The 19,278-nt window shown below is 39.9% G+C and overlaps 1 protein-coding gene across 1 annotated transcript in view; it reads right to left on the bottom strand.

Annotated features, from left to right (window-relative positions):
• The window catches only part of snrka (SNF related kinase a), a 41,462-nt gene that overhangs the window by 17,159 nt on the left and 5,025 nt on the right, over positions 1-19,278 (bottom strand). The window contains exon 2 of the mRNA XM_017473920.3: positions 13,227-13,940. Within this exon, the coding sequence (XP_017329409.2) occupies positions 13,227-13,815 (589 nt within the window). The 5' untranslated portion in view covers positions 13,816-13,940. The remainder of the gene's footprint in view (positions 1-13,226; positions 13,941-19,278) is intronic.

Here is a 19,278-nt window from a genome sequence, read left to right as displayed (position 1 = left end):
GCACTAAAGCAGACGAGAGGACAGAAGCAGCTCGAACGGCTAAAACATTGGCGCCATTCATTCATATGTAAACAAACGGGCAATAGAGGTCAGCAAAAATGATCGAGGTCATGTCCAAGTCAATAATGTAATTATTGTGACAAGCCTAGTCCTAACAAGGTCCTAACTCATCACTCTATAGTTCTGCTATTACTGAAAAAATCTAGCCAGTGCACGGCTTAAAATAAATTCTGCTGTAATTACGGGTGCGCAGAAGATTTGAGCAAAATTTCCATTAAATCTTCATCCTCAAAGGATTACACTGTCTTTTTTCATACTGGACTTATTTTTAGGAGAAGGACCCAAGAAACCGACAACTCTAACAAAATGCAGGTGAAGCAGCCAAGACAAAATGTACAATTCCATACTGAATGTTAAATGTGAAATGAATAAAGCTTCGAATTTTGCTATATAAACAGGAGTACACAGTCAAGGCACTCGAGAGCAGAAGGACACCTACGTGAACTCTTTTTCTCCCACAGAACTCTACAGTTCTCCTCTGCTAAGTCTGCACTAGAGCTACACAAGGCTATTAATGGAAATAATGGTACAGTTGGACAATTGCAGTGTTCTTGCTGGTTTTTTTCAAGCATGAGGACCAAAAATAAACCCCCAAGTTCAAGGGGGGGGGGGAGCTACCACAGCATGCAGTCTCTAACAGAGCGGTGTACCCGCAAAAGAACTGGATCCTGTCACTCACACAGTACAATTTTGATTTGGGCTCACAGTTTAAAAAAAAAAAAAAATTATTTATGTTTTTTGACATGTCGCTTTGATTTATATAACCTTTTGAGATTCATTTTTTTTCAGGCTTGACTTATTTCTGTTATGACTAATTTTAAATACTATTCATGTTTTTGTAGTATTCACCTATTTTGGGGCCTGAAAATCCACAAGACAAAAAAAAAATTGTTTACACACACGGTCAACTTTGAATTGCCTAATGCAAGACTTTCAAAACATACGTTTCCAAACCTTATGGGTTAAATCACATTTGCTGCTTGATGGAGAAACAGGGGAATTGCACACCCTGATGTAATCACAGAAAGATGCTCAGTGTTATTTCATTGCTGTTAGATTCTATACAAGGATGTGTACATTACACATCTCAAAAGTACTTGACAGACAAAATAAGCGAGCCTTAATTTCTGAGCGCTGAGCACGACTGTATAAATTCTCCCGTGTTTGCACTTTGACGAAGCTTAACGTCTTTACCTATCCTGTGCAGTATAACCCGTGTCGTTCCTCTCGTGGCCTCGTATCTGCTGCACGTGTTTAAGCGTGAGCTGTACCAATAAGAAACAAAAAAAAGCGATCCATTTTCTCATCAAACCTCCCACCATTACCTGTTCTCTAAAACTAAGTTTACGACTGCTGATTGTCCCTGATCCCTCAGTGTCAGGCAGATAGATAGACCAAAAATGCAATTTGACACCATGGGAATTAAATAAACCCATGCCCCGGTGTCAGCTGATCCCACTTTACATAAAATAATATATAAAGTAAATAAATCAGCTTAAGACCACATTTTTGTTACATTTTCATTTGCTGGTTTTGCTCTTCAAGCAGTGTTGACGTGATAGGGCTCAAGGTCATTCTGAAAAGTGTTGACTGATCTAGCTTTGTGTTATTTATTTATTTATTTAAATCCCCTAGGACACACTCCTAGGAATTGAGATCTGCTTAGACAGTTCACAGCCTAGTCAGAAAGAAATCTGCAGGTAGCTGTGCACCTCTCTCTGCTGAGGCTGCAGTGCTGCTAAATATTAACACGTTGTAAGGAAAAAAAAAAAAAGTCAACCCCCATATGACTTAACCAAGCACGCAGCGTCCCAAATACATGAGCTGAAGGTCAGAAATCTGAAACTGTACGTCAGAAACCAGAAACAAATCAGAAAAAAAAAAATCAATTAATCAAACACCTTAAGAGCTGACTACAGGTTTCACAACCCGTGTGCTGGGCATGGAACTTATGGGAGTGTGCATAAAGAGAGGAGAAGAGCATCCTGAAGGCCAACAACCTCACTCTTGTTTAATTTTGAATGACTGCAGCAGAAAACGAACGCAGGCCCTGGCTTGCTGCTCAAAATCACTCCATCGTTGTGGAGGAATCGGAAGGTTAATCCACACACTGGACCAAACAGAAACTGGAGCAGCCACAGTCCGGCCATCAACAAGAAACCACACGCAATACCTTCACAACCAAAATCGTGAATTGCAATATGATTACTTTAGGCTGACTGCATGATCACTGGAAAGATGCTTCATGTTATTTATAACACATTTCCTAATCAGGCTGTTCATCACAAGCTAATACGCTATCATACTCGCCAGCATTAACAACACACATGGAGCAATTATTACTCAGGCAGCCTTCCCTGGTGGATTCAATCCAGGTTAATGAAATCACTGTGGTAACTGAGAAGTTCAACGCTGTAGATGAGACTTTGTTGCCAAGGTTTTTATACCAAATTGGGCTAGTTTTAAAACAACAAATCAGAAATAAGTAAGTGAGTGAGTTTTCACCACATTTTGCGACAGGACACGTACACACACGGCAGTGCTCAACCATCTGACGGCAAACAAGAGAGCACGGCTGTGTCCGAAACCGTGTACTTACCTGCTATATAGTAGAAATACATGTATGTAGTAGGAGAAATACATGTATTTCAGCTACCATATAGTAGGTAAGTGCGCAGTTTGGGACGCAGCCCATGGCTTCAAGCAGTCGTCTATTTGCACGTATAGCATGACAAATAATTAACTGCACTTGAATCTTTCGTAAAATTAAAAATGAAACAGCCAAAAGTGTACCATAACGAAGACGAACTGTATGTTGATGCATTAAAATTCTGGAGGGAACATCGGGTGATGTGGCGCGGTGACGTAATGACGTGTGCTGTTAATCGCTCTATGTTCTATAACATGTAAAACCTGAACACAAAAGGAGTATTCTAAAAGTGACTCATGTAAACACCTTAATCACAATATTGTCTTATTCAGAATATGGTCAATAATTAGATTACTGCTGTCCATGTGAACGTAGTCAGTGTGCTATTTCAGTGAATTGTCTCTCTAAAGCACTCTTCTTTTTAGGCCTGAATGAATTTTGTTCCTTTATGAGAGAGGGTTTTAGACCTGTCAGTTACAGCTACAGATGCCAAAAACAGTGACAGCAGCTTACTAACAGCCACTGCTGACAGTTTCCCACAAGAGCTCAAGCACCATCCTCACAGTGAAAAGCATGGTCTTAAGTAGTTCTTTAAGATGGACCACAGCTAGACCTCACCTATAAAGCAAGTACATTTCTACTCTGATTAAACGACAGAGTTATTTTTGAGCCAAAACATTTATGAACCATGGGTTTAATAGGATTTGTACGCTAGTTATTAAAAGTTACTGTAGAACCGTGTAACCTTGAAATACTTTCATGTTTGTTATTTACCACCCTCTGTTTGGCACCAGTTCTAAGAGCCAGTCTCATCTGCAGCACTTGGAAGCAAATTAAAAACAAAACAGCTTAAATTGCCCCACATTGGAAAGATGAACACAACCATGAGCAGCTGTCTTTAGTCTCATTTGGTTGCATCATCTAAAACACAGTATGTGAAAGTATGTGTAATCCACTATGGTGAAAAGCCACAATCTGTAACATTCCTCAACACAAACCCTTAAAGACAACAAAGAAAGGCACCTGCATGTGTAGACAAATGAAGGGGAAACACCAACACTGAAAATTCACTTGAGCAGACAGGATGCCAAGGTGACTGAAACAGAGCAAGCAACTTCCTGGATAATACCCACCACCCAATGCCCTCTTGCTCTTTCACTTGTATTCACAGCTCTCTCTCAGATGGCACCAGGTGTTGCTATAGCAACCATCAAGCTGGATCAATTACCCTGTGGGCAAATGGCACTGTGTCTGGCTGGCACGGGTAAAATCCGGAAGACACTGCTCTAAACATAGCTCCATCACGACCCCCCACTTTCCTGCCTCTCCAGCAATCATTCCTGCTATTCTCCGCCCCCCCCCCCAAGTTTCAGCAGGGAGGTGCCAACTATCTGAGTGAAAATCTGTTGGAAACAAAGGGGTGAAGAGACAAGGAAAGGAGGCGGAAAGGAGATTGGGGGGGGCATCCTTAAAAGCTTTCCTGTGGTGTCAGAGCAGCACAAGCAGCAAGACTCGCGTAAAGCACGCATGCAAACATATGCACCTCGGTGGTGGTTTAATGAGCGATTTGGGAATTTGACACTTATCCATTTGCGCGAGTGTGCTCCTAGTGCATTGCATCACTCCACCACGGCTCTAAGCGACATCAGATAAGCTCGCTGACAGCAGCAAAGAGACAACAAGCGTATAAGGTCTGACAATAGCTCAGTCAGAGGAGTTGGGAGAATGCCGTCCACTGGTTTCTCCAAGCAAAACACACAGCACACTTCTGACAAAACTAAAGCCTCTATACACTCAGGGGAGTGCAACCATAATTAGTGAAGATCCTTGCTTACAAAAGGTCCAAATAAGCAAATAACAAAGGCAACAAAAGCAATGAAGAGCAACAACAGGCACCTTTAAACGCTTAACCATTACTTGTTAATTCATGTCATTTAACTCGAAGTGGAGAATAAACTTATACATATTCAGTGGTGTTTTTTTTAACGAAAAACGGGGCAGCTGAGCGGGTTGTCCACTAATCGCAGGGTTGGCAGGTTGATTCCCGGCCCACATGTCTCCACATGCAGAAATGTCCTTGGACAAGACACTGAACACCAAGTTCCTCCAAAGGCAAGCTAGCACCTTGCATGGTGCAGCTCTGCTACCATTGGTGTGTGTGTGTGTGTGTGTGTGTGTGTGTGTGTGTGTGTGTGTGTATGGGTGAATAAGAAACCGTGTAAAGCACTTTGTAGAACCGCTACAAAAGGTTAAAAGGCACTAGATAAGTGTATACTATTTACCATTAGGTTGTCATTTAACTAATTAGACAAGAGAGGCTACTCAAGTCTATTAAACATTTTCTGAAGAGCTGACATCAACAAAATAAATTGATAGAAAACCCACAAAAGAGGATCTGTTACAGAAGCAGCAATGGTTCATGTTTAGAAAACTGAAGCCACTAAACTATAGGCAGTTATTATATACGCCATATGGTCAAAAGTATGTGGACACCCCACCATCACACCCATATGTGGGCATTAACCTTGTAGTGTTTTAATCACCTCCACTCTTCTGGGAAGCATTTCCACTGGATTCTGGAGTGTGGCTGTGAGGATCTGCCCATTCCGCTTCAAGAGCATTATTTTTACTCTTCTGTGTACTGATGTCAAGTGAGGAACCAGTATGCATTCCAGTTCATCCCAAAGGTGTTCAGTGGAGTTGAGGTCAGGGCTCGGGCCATAAAGGACTTTTGCTTTGTGCACATTGTAGCATGATTTTCATTATGAAACAGGTTTGGGCCCCTAATTTAACTGGTACACTTATATAGCACTTTTATCCAAAGCGCTTTACCCTGTTTCTCATTCACCCATTCACACACACACATACCAATGGTAGCAGAGCTGCCATGCAAGGTGCTAACTTGCCATCGGGAGCAACTTGGGGTTCAGTATCTTGCCCAAGGGCACTTCGGCATGTGGAGTCACATGGGCCGGGAATCGAACCGCCATCCCTACAATTAGTGGACAACCTGCTCTACCACCTGAACCACAGCCGCCCAAATAATGGTTCAAGTAATAGGAAATCTTACTGTGACAGCATACAAATACATTCTACACAGCTGTGTTCTTATAATTATGTGGCAACAGTTTGGGAAGGCCCACACGTGTGTGTGTGTGTGTGTGTGTGTGTGTACGTGCGCACGTGTTGTCTACATACTTTTGGCCATATAGTGTCCATTGAACACTACTCAGTGAAATATTTTGCTTGGTCTGGTTTGATTTGTTGCAAGTTGAGATCTTCGAATGCATAATATGATGCTCACTGGCAACCAGTTTATTGCAATTGTGACTAAAGGCAGTCAAGGACAAAGTTCCATCAACGGCGAAAAATTTTGATGTGTGTCTAAAAGCCACCAATAGGAGGATGGCATGGAATAACACAAAACTCACTGGAGAGCTACAAGTGCAGTAGTGGCAATGGTGAAATGTAAATGGCATGGTTATGGACAGGAAAATAAAAGTATTACCTCAAGCTCACTTTCTATAAAATGTTTTTGTTTCCGCGACCCCATTTTCCCGCACGAACCTGGATGGCACGCACTCATGAAGTAATTTCTTTTAATTGCCGGTCATCGTAAAATCAGACATGGAGAACACATTATTGCATGGTCTGTTATAGAATCAGTCATGATTTTTTGGGGGATCATCTTGTACAGGGTGACGAGTAATCGCACAGTCTAAAACCGAGTCCGCTACTTCATAATCGTTCTCCTTCATTCAGCTACATGGGAAAGAATATACAGCTTAAAGCCTATGCAGAAGCTCAGTGAAGTCTGAGCATGTGAACCTTTGCTTCTAATCCAAACCACTAGCTCAGTAATAGATGAAAACAAGGCAAATGTGTGTGGGGTGAATGCTCAGGGGAAGCAGACCTGTGCTGTGCAGTGGATGGAGAACTGACCGCATTTTAAAGGTGACTGAATGGAATAATTACAGATAGGCCTTGTTCTCCTGTGTACTTTAGTGCCTTGCCTGAATTGTTGAAACTTCAACTGCAGATTTAAAATAATAATAATAAAAAAAGCCAAGTCATATTTGTTTAAAAAAACAACAACAATAGCACACTATTCACAAACTTGATCCGTACACACTAATGCTGGCTTAAAGAGGAATGAAGGAATATATATATATATATATATATATATATATATATATATTTAACAGATGCTGATCTGCCGGTGTTTTGTAGTCTCTAAGCTAAGTCCTAAGTGAACAGCTTTCTCAGAAATATCTTAAGTGTGCCCCAGCTAATTAATACACAGTAAAATCAGCAGCATACAAACTATAAATCTGCATACTGACAAGTATTGTCAAGTATAGTTACTGTGTTGGGAAAGACCTGTACTAAACACGTTCACTGTTAATTTATAGCACTTGTGAGAGAACTGCCACAGTAGAAACCTGAGCCATCATGTAACCACTAAATAGCTGGAGGATAGCTGACATCACTCTCTCTCGCTCTCATATACACACACACACATTTACTTCAATCCTCAGTCAAACAGATGTTGGCTACTGTGTGGTCCCATTAAACTGCTGCAAGACTAATATCAATGTCTAAATGACTTCATATGGCTGAATGAGCAGAGAAAAGCTCCGTTAGATCACTGGTTCACAAGCCTGGTCCTTTGTATGGCTGTTACTCTAATCAACTGTTACAAGAAAAATCCTAACTAAAGCTGCAAACATGTTCATTTTCAAGTTTTGCAGAACATCCAGTCAGACATGCATTAAAACTGTATTTTTAGTCTTAATTGTTCACACTGTCAGCACCATCTCCAAAAACTGTGTCAAATATTGTTGGTTTTTCTATGCTACGTTTTGTTGTTGTCTCTTCTGCTCCAACATGCCTGAGCGACCTAATACACCTACATGGATGGTCATTAGATTTCAGAGAAATTTGGGATTTGTCCAAAGCTGAAAAACAACCGCATTTTTTTTATTTTTTTTATTTTTACACGGGCAACGAGTAAGACGTGCAAATTGAAGCTAAATATCAGCACCATTAAAATTTTGGACAAACAAAGTGAAACATTAAAACACATAATAAAATTGTGATAATGCTTCATAAAGCTGCCAGAAAAAGGGCACTTGGGGGAAAAAACAAAAACAAGGTCAGTTTATCAGACAACACCATCACTCGTCTCGTACTGAGAATTGCTGTGGTCACTGTCCAGCAAAGTGAGAGACAGGATCAGGACTGTCGGATCCGAGCGATCGGTTGTCTACACCATTTATAGTTTAACCCACACATCCTGTATCGACACTCATGGTACATGGGCATGAAGGATAATGAAATTCAGCACACGGGTACATTACGGGTCAGCTGGCAATCGAAACATGGACAAAATGTGGGCTTGTGGTTAACTGGCGATGTCACACTGTACTGCACTGTGTGGTGGAAAGGCACTTTTAGGCATACACACTAATAATGTGAAACTTTTTTTTTTTGCATTACTTACTAATTTAGTTTAAAGTAATAAAAAATCCAAATAAAAAAATAAAATCATGAAAATTTGGAAAAGTACAGACAGACTTCATTAAAGAAAAACTAAACAGAATTTATATCTCAGTCACCAAAATCAAACACAACGTGCATGTGTGAGCCAGATATCGAGATAAAAAGCAGAGATAAGGGGATGACTTTGAACAAAAGCCCTTCAATGCATGCTTCAAACCACATTTCCAGGTAGCTCAGAGCAACTATTTCCTGTACGAATGTGGGCTAAACCAGCCTGGTTAGTTTGGCACAATAACTGGCATCCAAAGTTGTGAAATTAGCAGTAGCATGCCGAGAAAAAAATGTAAATAAAAATCCAAAACCACTCACTCATCCAATGATCCATCACTCTCCCGTCTCTCCTAAGGCCATGCTGAAGTGACGATCAGATGAGGATTGAGGAACAAGGTTCATAGCACATTTTACACAAGTCATTAAATTAACCGGGCTTCACGAGCACTACCCAGTTTGTTAGAATCAAATCTAGAAACTAAGCCCAGGCTTCAGTATGGGCTACAAAATGAATCGAATGTATTCAATTTGAACATGCTTACTACAGAATCATTTTGAAATAGCAAGAATACTACAGTAAAAGTTCATAGCCTACAATTTTGTCAATGTCAAACTTAGATCTGAATCAGGCCTAGTATGTGACCAGTATGGGTTTTTGTAAGTGTAAACTCTGATAAGAGGATAATAAGAATTTTAAAAATTCTCTTTTTAAAAGAGTCAATATTGAAAAGAAATGGCACTATAATCACATGCTGACCTGTGTGTAAGTCACCTACTAAGTGTGTTGTACCACTTACTGTCTTACACTAATTACGCAACATAGTTAGTGGAAATTAAACTACATTATCAAGGTTTTCAAAATGTTTCCTCTACCATATCAGACTCAGTACAGGCATATGATGTGAAAAAAAATGGTAACGTTCAGTCGTACTGGATAGTCGGCTAATAATTTTTGCACAATAGCAGCACAGAAAGATCCTTTCACAGCTCCATATTCATTAATCAGATCTAATGATCATGTGACACGGAGTACAGCTAAAGGGGAAAAGCAACACACTGGGCCTTTTACATTTACAGCATTTGGCAGACGCCCTTATCCAGAGCAACTTGCATTTATCTCACTTACACAACTGAGTAGCTGAGGGTTAAGGGTCTTGCTCAAGGGCCCAACAATGGCAGCTTGGCAAGGCTGGGATATGAACTCATGAACTTCCGATAAGTAGCCCAACGGCTTAACCACTTAACTACCGCTTTTAGTAACAAGCAGGTCTGCTCCTTTACACTCTAATCAGTACTCGAAAACTTGAACACACAGCTTCCAACTCATTACCTTTTCCTGTTGACACTGGAGCAACGTTTCACTCTCCTCCTAGAGTAACTGAAATCAATCGTGTTTGACGCAGCCATGAAAAGGTTTGAGGATTAACTGAAATCACGGCAGGCCACTAACTTATTAACAGCCGTGACCACGTGCTACAAAGGGGCTGCAACAAAGAGCTGATACACAGTCAACATGCATTTGCTTAAAACCAGCCACTCTCTGTAATGTAAAATAACACGAGCTAGATCATTTTCAGGCAGGATACATTACACTACCAGACACAGATTGAGCGAGCTTGCACATATGCGCGCACACACACACACACACACACACACACACACACACACACACACACACACACACAGTGTCTTCTTAGATTTAAAAAGTACTGCGAATCAATCCTTTAGATAATTTAGCAGTTATCTTTTTGGAAGTATTAACATATTTGAGCTGTTTCATGGGGAAAAAAAATTAATCAACACAAACAAATTAATTTGCCTCCATACAGTATTGGAATATTACTTGATTACCCTTGTTTACACTTTTTCCCCCAAAAAACATTTAAAATAAATAAATAAATAAATAAATAAGCCACAATGGTTCAAATTGCTTTTAAACTTGTAATTTCTTACTCTGACTAACAGAAAAACAAACGCATTAGATAAGTTGATTAAACAAAATTGTTCTTCATAGATAAATCAATCATAAAATGAATGATTTGTTGCTCAATTGTTATTATTTAAAACGTTAAGTTATAATTGGCATACTGATCCATTACTGACTTTCCAAAAGCAAGGGAATATAGTCATGTAACTTGTATAAGAGTAAATGATTTCTCTCACTGACCCTAGTGTACTAGCTGTTTATTCCAAGACTCGAGCACAAGCATTTCTACTGACAAAAATAGTCAAATGCAATAGAACAGGAGGCAGCAAAATCTCCCATATTTACACCAAAAACACCTACTACCTACATATCAAATCAGACAGTCTAAATATTAACATTTGAGGTTTGAGAAGTAAGGAATAACATACAACAGAGTGGAGCTGCAGCAACCAATGGATAAAATCGATAATAATCGATTATGAAAATCATTGTAAATGAATCTCATTATCGATTAGTTGGTCTGCTCGGTGCACGGGGTACGTTTACTCACTGCGTTACTTCTGCTCCGAAAACAAACATCGGAGAGTAAAATACTAAAGTTGTGTTCAAAATGACCTACACTTACACTACGCACCGTATACTCTACCGTTTAGTGTGTGAATTTTAGAAAGGTAATATCGTCTCAAATGGAACACGGGCGTTTTTTTTTTACTAACCGGAAGTATAAGCCATTTCCCAGACAATGGCGCATGACGTCAAATACTAAAAATCATGCGTAATTACTCAAATCAGGGTTCGTACAAGGTGCCTGAAGTGCTTGAATTTGGCTTTTTGAAATGCAAGTACTGGAAAACCTTGAAAATAGCCTTTTTCTATCAAGTGGTGCTTACAAAGTGCTTGAATTATAAAAGTCGATAAACACGAAATCGCTAAATAACTTTAAAGTGTTTATTTTCAATAGAACACCAATACAATAATGTCACTCAAAATATGACACCCTACTGCAGCCCCTCCAGCCATTCAATCGCTCACTCACAAACTGTGACAGAAACAGCTCTGGTACACTTTTCAGACTCCTTTTTTCCTCAAAAAACCCCCCAAAAAACAACCAAAAACAAAAAGCACCTAGCGACAAATCTGGCAACTAATCAAGGATTTAAAAAGAAGAAATAAAGAATATGTTTGAATGACGTCTCTTCTCTAATCCTTGAAAACAAAAAACGAAAATAGTGCTTGAAAAGCACTGTTTGAACACAAGCAAGTGGAAGTTATTTATTCCTAATGTTGTGTTCATTCTCAGTACTCTGAGGACAATTCCCATTTGCATGATTTCATTGCTTTAGGGAACAATAGATAAAATATGTGGCACATCGAATTAGTTTTTCCAATAGCCAGGTTTGTCTCTTTTCATTTATATCTACGCATTTCTGTAAATCTGATTCAACTTGTAGATTTGAATTATGAATTAACACAATATTGCATGGTATCACGATACTACTTAGTATCGTGATACTTCAGCTGGTGTAGTATCATAAGATATGTTTATGGTAGCGTGACAACCTTAGTGCTTACAATCGAGACTCTTTCCATAAAAGTGTTGCATAAATATCTCCTAACACATTCGTGTTACAACTTGTGCTGTTATACGAAAATAATTCACACCTTCTGACCAATCAGATTCGAGCATTCAACCATGCTGTGCTATATAATACAGATATATTGAGTCTGAACCAAACGATACTTCATAAGCCTTCAGTTAACTTTCAGCTGTTGTGGAAACAAAATGCAAAACAAAGTATCGTCAATTAGGAAGCGAGGCCGGAAATAATCCGAGTGGTGAGTCCAATGGCAATCAGAGCAGACTGTGTATTTGATCAAGCTGACAGTGTCAATAAGGAATGTTTAATCAGGGGCTCCAGCAGTGAAGCTTCAGCTCAAACAAAGAGAGGATTAACTGTTCCAAGAGCCAATCGCCTGCAACTGTGACTAGACTACAAATCCAAACAGCACCAGCAGCCACTCTGTTCTCCTGCCTTCTTTCCTGTGGCATACACTAATGGAAGGTGCAAATACAGACACGATGCACAGAGACGCCCTCGGATTAAAATGGAAGGAGAAGAGAGGAAGTTCTATGTATGAAGACCGAGTGTTTAAAGAAAGCAACAGCAGTGCTAAATATGGCAACAGAAAGGATGTGATGATTGATTCTTCAGCATGCTCCAACAGGCTCATCTCGCCCACTCTATACACACATGCGAAATCTGCATGAACCTGAACAGGTGACCGATTTTCTAAACAGATATCCATCAAGCAGCATTGCACTGAAATGTGTAAAGGCGGTAGTCATTAACTAGCAAAAAAAAAACAAAAAAAAAACTAAGTACTCTAAGCTTTTGCTGAGCTATTCATATCTTAGTTTTGATTATCATACACCTGCACAAACACATAAGCCAAATACACTGCCAGTAATCCCCTTGCATAAGGCCGAACTCTATATTTAGGTGTAAAAGATGTAAATAGACCAGGAAACCAAAGCATCACGTTAGGGTTCTCTAACCTACATGCAATATCCACGTGGACATTGTTATTTAGCCCAATCAAGTCCTGCAAATGTTTTTTTCCCCCTGCTCCAACACATCCGCAATGCCTCAACAAAACACACAAGGACAAGGCGCTCCAAGGCCAAGGTTGGGAACCACTACTTTAACCTACGGGTCACAACCCCCCAGTGGGTTCTGATTTATACCACTATAAATTAGAAGAAGAAGAAGCCTTTAATTGTCACATATACATAACAGAGTGAAATTCTTTTCTTCACATACCCTAGTTCGTTAGAAAGATGGGGTCAGAATGCAGGGTCAGCCATGATATGGTCCAACAGTGGCAACTTGGCGGTGCTGGGGTTTGAACCCTCTGATCAGTAACCCAAAGCCTTATTATGTTAGAACTGTGGACCCCAGTCTGTGCTTTACATATCCCACTTTAGAAACCAACAGCTATCTAGAGTATACTTCATGCTTTTCACCATGTACTCACCGACTGCAGGTGCGTCGTACTCATCCCCCAGCAGGATCTCCGGAGCAGAGTAGGCCAAAGATCCACAGCTGGTGGTCAGCTTCTTCCCAGGCTGAAATTTATTACTAAAGCCAAAGTCAGTCAGCTTAACGAGGCCCTGCTTCTCGAAGAAAACTACATTTTCAGGCTTCAAATCGCGGTGCACTACATGCAGCCGGTGGCAATAAGAGATAGCGTGGACAATCTGGGCAAAGTACTTCTTTGCCAGTTCCTCGTTGAGCCCCTCCTCATGCTTCATGATGTAGTCGAACATGTCACCTCCGTCCCCCAGCTCCAGGATCAAGTACAGCTTGGTCTGTGTGTCGATGACCTCGTAGAGGCGCACAATGTTAGGGTGCTGCACCAGCTTCATGCAGCGCACCTCCTGGAAAAGGTGTCCTGTGGCAACTGTGTCCAGCTTTGTCTTGTCGATGACTTTCACTGCCACTTTCTCACCGGTGAAGACGTGCCGTGCCAACTTTACCACAGCAAAATGCCCGCGCCCCAACGTCTTGTCCAGGTCATACAGTCCGGCAATCTTGCCGTCATAGCCACGCTTTATACCTGCCATGACTGCTGCTCCCCAGCTGGATGGGAGGAGGGGTTTAACCCCAGGGGGAGGAGTTTACAGTGGAGGGAGAGTACAGGTCACTTCAACACACTGCCTGGTAACTGCAGACCCATCTTGCCAGGATCCTGTCCACCGGAGACAAATTGAAACATTGTAAAACAAAACAGGAAAATATCAGAATCTTTATCAAAGCCACATTATAGTTTGAATGAATGCTGTGGTAAACCCAAGCTTGATTTTTTTTTTCCATATTTAAAAAGCTTGGCTAGACAGTTGAAATGAAAATTAAATATGTGGATGACCGTGTCAAACGAGTCGTCAGCACTTTTGCTCTTTGAAAGTGTTAAAAACATTTCTCTTCGCTGTCTGAATAATGGCATCACCTGGAAATTATCGTTGCAAATATTCGCAGTTCAAACACTAATACCCATGTGCCAAGTGCCTCAGCAAGAAACATCAAAAGGTCTGAAAAGTGGAAAATGGCACTTGTTCTGCTAGTGCACTGGTACACAAGAGAAATTTTTTTGTTCCTAGATGGAATAACTCCATTGCAAACATGTTCCAGCATGACAATGCACAAAACCAGCTCTAAAAAGACATGGTTTGCCAAGGTTGGAGTGAAAGAACACAACTGGCCCGCACAGCACACCAACTGCCGACTGCACACCAGGCTTCCTCACCCGACTTCAGTGCCTGACCTCACTAGTGCTCATGTGGCTCAATGGGCAAATCCCCACAGCCACCATCCAAAACCCAGTGGAAAGCCTTCCCAGAAGTGTGGAGGTTATAGTAATAGCAAAGGGGGACTAAATCTGGAATGAGATGTTCACTCTTGTAAACTCTTTGCGATGTGGCAGTTTTTAGATTTCAGTATAGCCAAGTTACATCCAACTGAACTCAGACCAAAATCAAGACTGCACAGGAAAACCTCCAAAGTCTGGAGAAACTGTACTGTTCAGAGTGCAAAAGTGAATTAGACTTGCAAAACAGTGTTACCTGTTTGCTGACATGATTCTTACATTCCCGCAGTGAAGCAACATGTGAATTAAAAAAAAGCAGTTGGTCATTAGAATGTAATTTGATCATCTATGATCTTGTCATTTCTATTATCTTTGTAATATTTCACCATTTAAGCAAGTCTTCTGATTTGACTCATTTATCATTTGGTGAGGAATTGCTAACAGGTTTCCATTAAGGTTTATTTAGATTGAATGGGATGACGTCCCACAGAAGGGCCTTTAGAGTGATTTGTATTCTGCTGCCGTTTTCTTTTCTTTTTTTAAATTAAATCTATAAAATGAATTACGCTTTGAGCTTGTCTTATCCGTACAGAATATTTGAGCTAATTATTCAAATATTTGACAACCAAATTAATCTACAGTTGCAACCCTAGTTCACAGAGACCATGCCATCCCCTTGAAACCTCACTGTGCAAGTCTAGGGCACTTATTATGAACACACATAGATGATGAATTACTGGGCTGTTGGTTATTTGTTCAGCATTACCCCGTTCGAATGGCTGTTTAATTGTTAAGTCCTATTCAAAAGGTTTGATCTACCACGGAGATGAATAAGAGCTTAATGACTTCTATTTTGTGCGAAGAATGTGTTTTCGTTCGGCTATTTTAAAGCCATATGTAATTACACAGCAGCTGCGGCTGTCGATGCATTGCTTGTTTTGGGTGTAGTCTACTGCAATGTTAAAAGCAACAACGAGACTTGACAATGACATTCCCTATACATGTTTTAAATACCATCTAAACAACACAGCATAATAGAAACGGTCACACAGGATTAAAGGAGCTTATGCTTTAGGAGCAAATGTTATTGCTGTGATGTGGTTGAAACCATTAAGAACATTTTTTTTTTCCATAAAATGATCGAAACGATCAAGCCTGTGAAATATTACCCCCGAGACACTTCTGTGGTGACACAAACCCAAAACAAAATCCTTAGAGGTTAAGGTGTGTAGTTGGATAAAATGTGTATACTTTGATAGGAATGTACTTGCATGTAACATGATTAAAGAAGAACATGTTTATTGGTATTAAAGATGCTTAGAAATGTTAGTACTACACCACTATATTCAGAACATAAGGACTGATTTCTTTTTATGTAGTGAATTCAATGTTCTCAGGATGAGACTGAAGGCCTTGTGGTTAAAGCACTTGCTTTTGTGTGGGCAGGACGCTAAAGGCCTCAATCACTCACTGTTAAACAAGCCTTGTTAAAATGAATGTGGATATATATACACTTGCACAGTCCCTTCTGAAGTATTAGAACAGCAGGTCCAATTTCATTGTTTTCACTATACACCGAAGATGTTTGGGTTTCAGATAAAAAGATGCACATGAGACAAGAAATCAGAATTTCAGATTCAGTTTCCTGATATTTATATCTGTGTGTGTTAAACTTACAACAATGCACATTTTGTTTTTCAAGTGATTTCAAAAGTACTGGAACATGTGCCTGATACGTGTTGGCATCTTGTTGCCCAGGTGTGCCCTGTTAAACTGACTGTTTAAAGAATTAATAACTCTGAAGGTCTACTCTTGGTTTGAACCCTAGCAAAAGTAAGCCATGAAAGAGGGGAAACCAATTGCACAGTGCACAAGCACTAGGAATAGCCAATACAACAATTTGGAATGTCCTGAAAACGAAAGAAATCACTGTTGTATTAACAACCAGACATGGAACAGGTCAGCCAAGGAAAAAAAAAACATAGAAGTTGATGACAAACTTTGGGAAAGCTGTGAAGAAAAACCCAAACACAACAGTGAGTGACATCACCAACAACCTCCAAAGGGCAGGGGTGAAGGCATCACAATCCACCGTTTGAAGACGACTGCAAGTGCAGAAATATAGCAAACATACGGACATACAGGAATCGGAAAGCCAGAAATACAGAAATGAGCCACAAAGTTTCTGGAACCAAGCTTAACCTCGATCAAAATGACGGAAAGGCCAAAGTGTGGAGAAAGAAAGAATCTGCTCATGATCCAAAAACACAGAAGCTCAGTCAAGCATGGTGGAGGTAGTGTCATGGCTTGGGCTTGCAAGACTAGGCCTGTCAGGATAATTACATTATTGACTTATGGTGCGATATTTGGGCACGGCCTTGACCATTCCTCCTGGCCTCGATATTGTCCATTGTGTTCACATGCATGTTCTTTTATACAAGAATGAATGTCACGAACATTTGAGCCATTCATGCTGCTTCTGTCCTCTCGTCTGCTATAGGGCTGTCAAATTAAAATTCAAACTTGAATTAAAAATGTCAGCATTCAAATTTAAGATGTGTAGCAAGCACTGGCATCAACTTTAAAACACACTGCTGGAAAAAATGACAAGATATAACAGATGTTTTTTTGAAGAAGAAAAAACTAAAAACAATAGTTTTAGTGTTTCAAATAATCCAGTCCTAGTAAATAATGTCAGGGATTGAGCTGATTAGGCTGCGTGAGCTGAAGCTGAACACTGAATGAACACCAGTAAACGGAAGCACTTTACCAGCGGGTTACTGAACTCACCCAAACGCATCACATACACATGAGATTATTCAGACATACACACAACATAAACATAATATTACAACTTGCTCAATATTCTTAACAATAAAAAGTTTGTTGATCTTTGAAAAGGTGTACATGCATTATTGTGCTATAATATCATTATATCAGTGGTATAAAATGGTCTTAAAATGACTAATATCGTTTATCGCAATTATTTCTGAGACAATATATCGTACAACAAAAGTAGTTTGCGTGACAGGCCTATGTATGGCTGCTTCTGGAACAGGCTCATTAATCTTTATTGATGATGTAACTCATGATACAGTTACATCATGTAGGAGCAGAATTAATAGCCTACAGAAACACTGTCTGCCAATTTACAGACAAATGAATCCAATCTAATTGGGAGGAACTTCATCATGCAGCAAGACAATACCAACACAATAAAGGACTTTATCAGTGGGGAAAAGTGGAAGGTTTTAGACTGGCCAAGTCAATCAACAGACCTTAATCCAGTTGAACATGCATTTGACCTACTGAAGAGAAGACTGAAGGAAGAAACCCCCCCAAAACAAACAACAACTGAAACAGTTTGATGATGTCAGAGGGTCGTCAGCAAGGTATAGACAACCAAATATTAAGTGTGATTTACTTAAAGGCTATCTGTTTCAATACCTTTGCTCACATAAAAATTGGGTGGTTCGCCACCAAAGCTGGCATTTTTTAAGTTGTTTACCACATCTAGATGTAAAAGTCAGGAAATTTGAAGGATCTGGAGAGATTCTGTATGGAGGAATGGTCTCAGATCCCTTGCCATGTATTCTCCAACTTCATCAGTAGGGATGTCACGAGAACCGATACTTCGGTACCAACATTCTTAAAATGTGACTGTACTTGTTTTTCTGCAGTAACATTGGTACCGTTAGTAATGACAATACTGAGGTTGCAATTCTTCCGAAACTGAAGGGGGCAGCAAATACGCGTAAGCGTTTTAGTTGGTCCACAAGTGGTAAAGAAGAAGCAGCAGCAGAAGAAGAACGCCTACAAGCACACGGGAAATACTACAGAAATGGTGACAAGTTTAGCTCCGTCCTGACTCATTGAAAAGCAGAGAGAGGAAAGGTAGCGTAGGTTGCCGGTGTGTAGCCGATGCTGTCGTTCAGCTGGCATTGTTGCAGTGAAACCAGCTAACGTTATGCTCCATGGAATGTTTGCGATAGCCAGTTATTTGTTAACGACACTAACATATTGCAGTGTTACAGTCTCCCTCCTTATGGGCCACCACGCATCGCCATTCAGCCCGAGTCCGGTCAACAAAATGTAGGCTAATGTCACTAATAATTATTCACATGTTCATGCTTTTAATAAATCTTTTTGGCCTGCCACCATATCAGTGAATTTAAACTAATGCTTGCATTCAGAGTATAAGGTGTGTGTGAGTGTGTCTGTGCGTGCGTTTAGAAGTGCACCTTAGCACTGTTTTATTAGTCATGGTCAGACAGTGTTTGATAACTAAAATATCTCTCACTCTCTTTTTGCCAGTATTAGCCAAAGGAGGATGTCCTCCAGGAGTTTATTTTATTAAAAAAAAAAAAAAAAAAAAAAAAAATTATATATATATATATATATATATATATATATATATATATATATATATATATATATATATATATATATATATATATATATATATATATATATATATATATATATATATATATATATATAACAATTTTGTTATACCACACCGTGGTATCGACTTCGGTATGGAGTACTTTTAGTGGTATCGGTACCGACTTCTAGATTTTTGGTATCTTGACATCCCTACTCATCAGGCATTATAGGAGTAGACTCAGAGCTGTTATCTTGACAAAGTGAGATAGCACAAAGTATTGACTAAAAGGGTGGGAATAACTGCTGCACACCTATAAATAAAAGATGTTTTTTGGAT

Source organism: Ictalurus punctatus, chromosome 1 (assembly GCF_001660625.3).
Source record: "Ictalurus punctatus breed USDA103 chromosome 1, Coco_2.0, whole genome shotgun sequence".
Taxonomy (NCBI): Eukaryota; Metazoa; Chordata; class Actinopteri; order Siluriformes; family Ictaluridae; genus Ictalurus; species Ictalurus punctatus.
The sequence above is the reverse complement of the archived record's forward strand: the minus strand, read 5'-3'. Positions and strand labels throughout refer to the sequence as shown.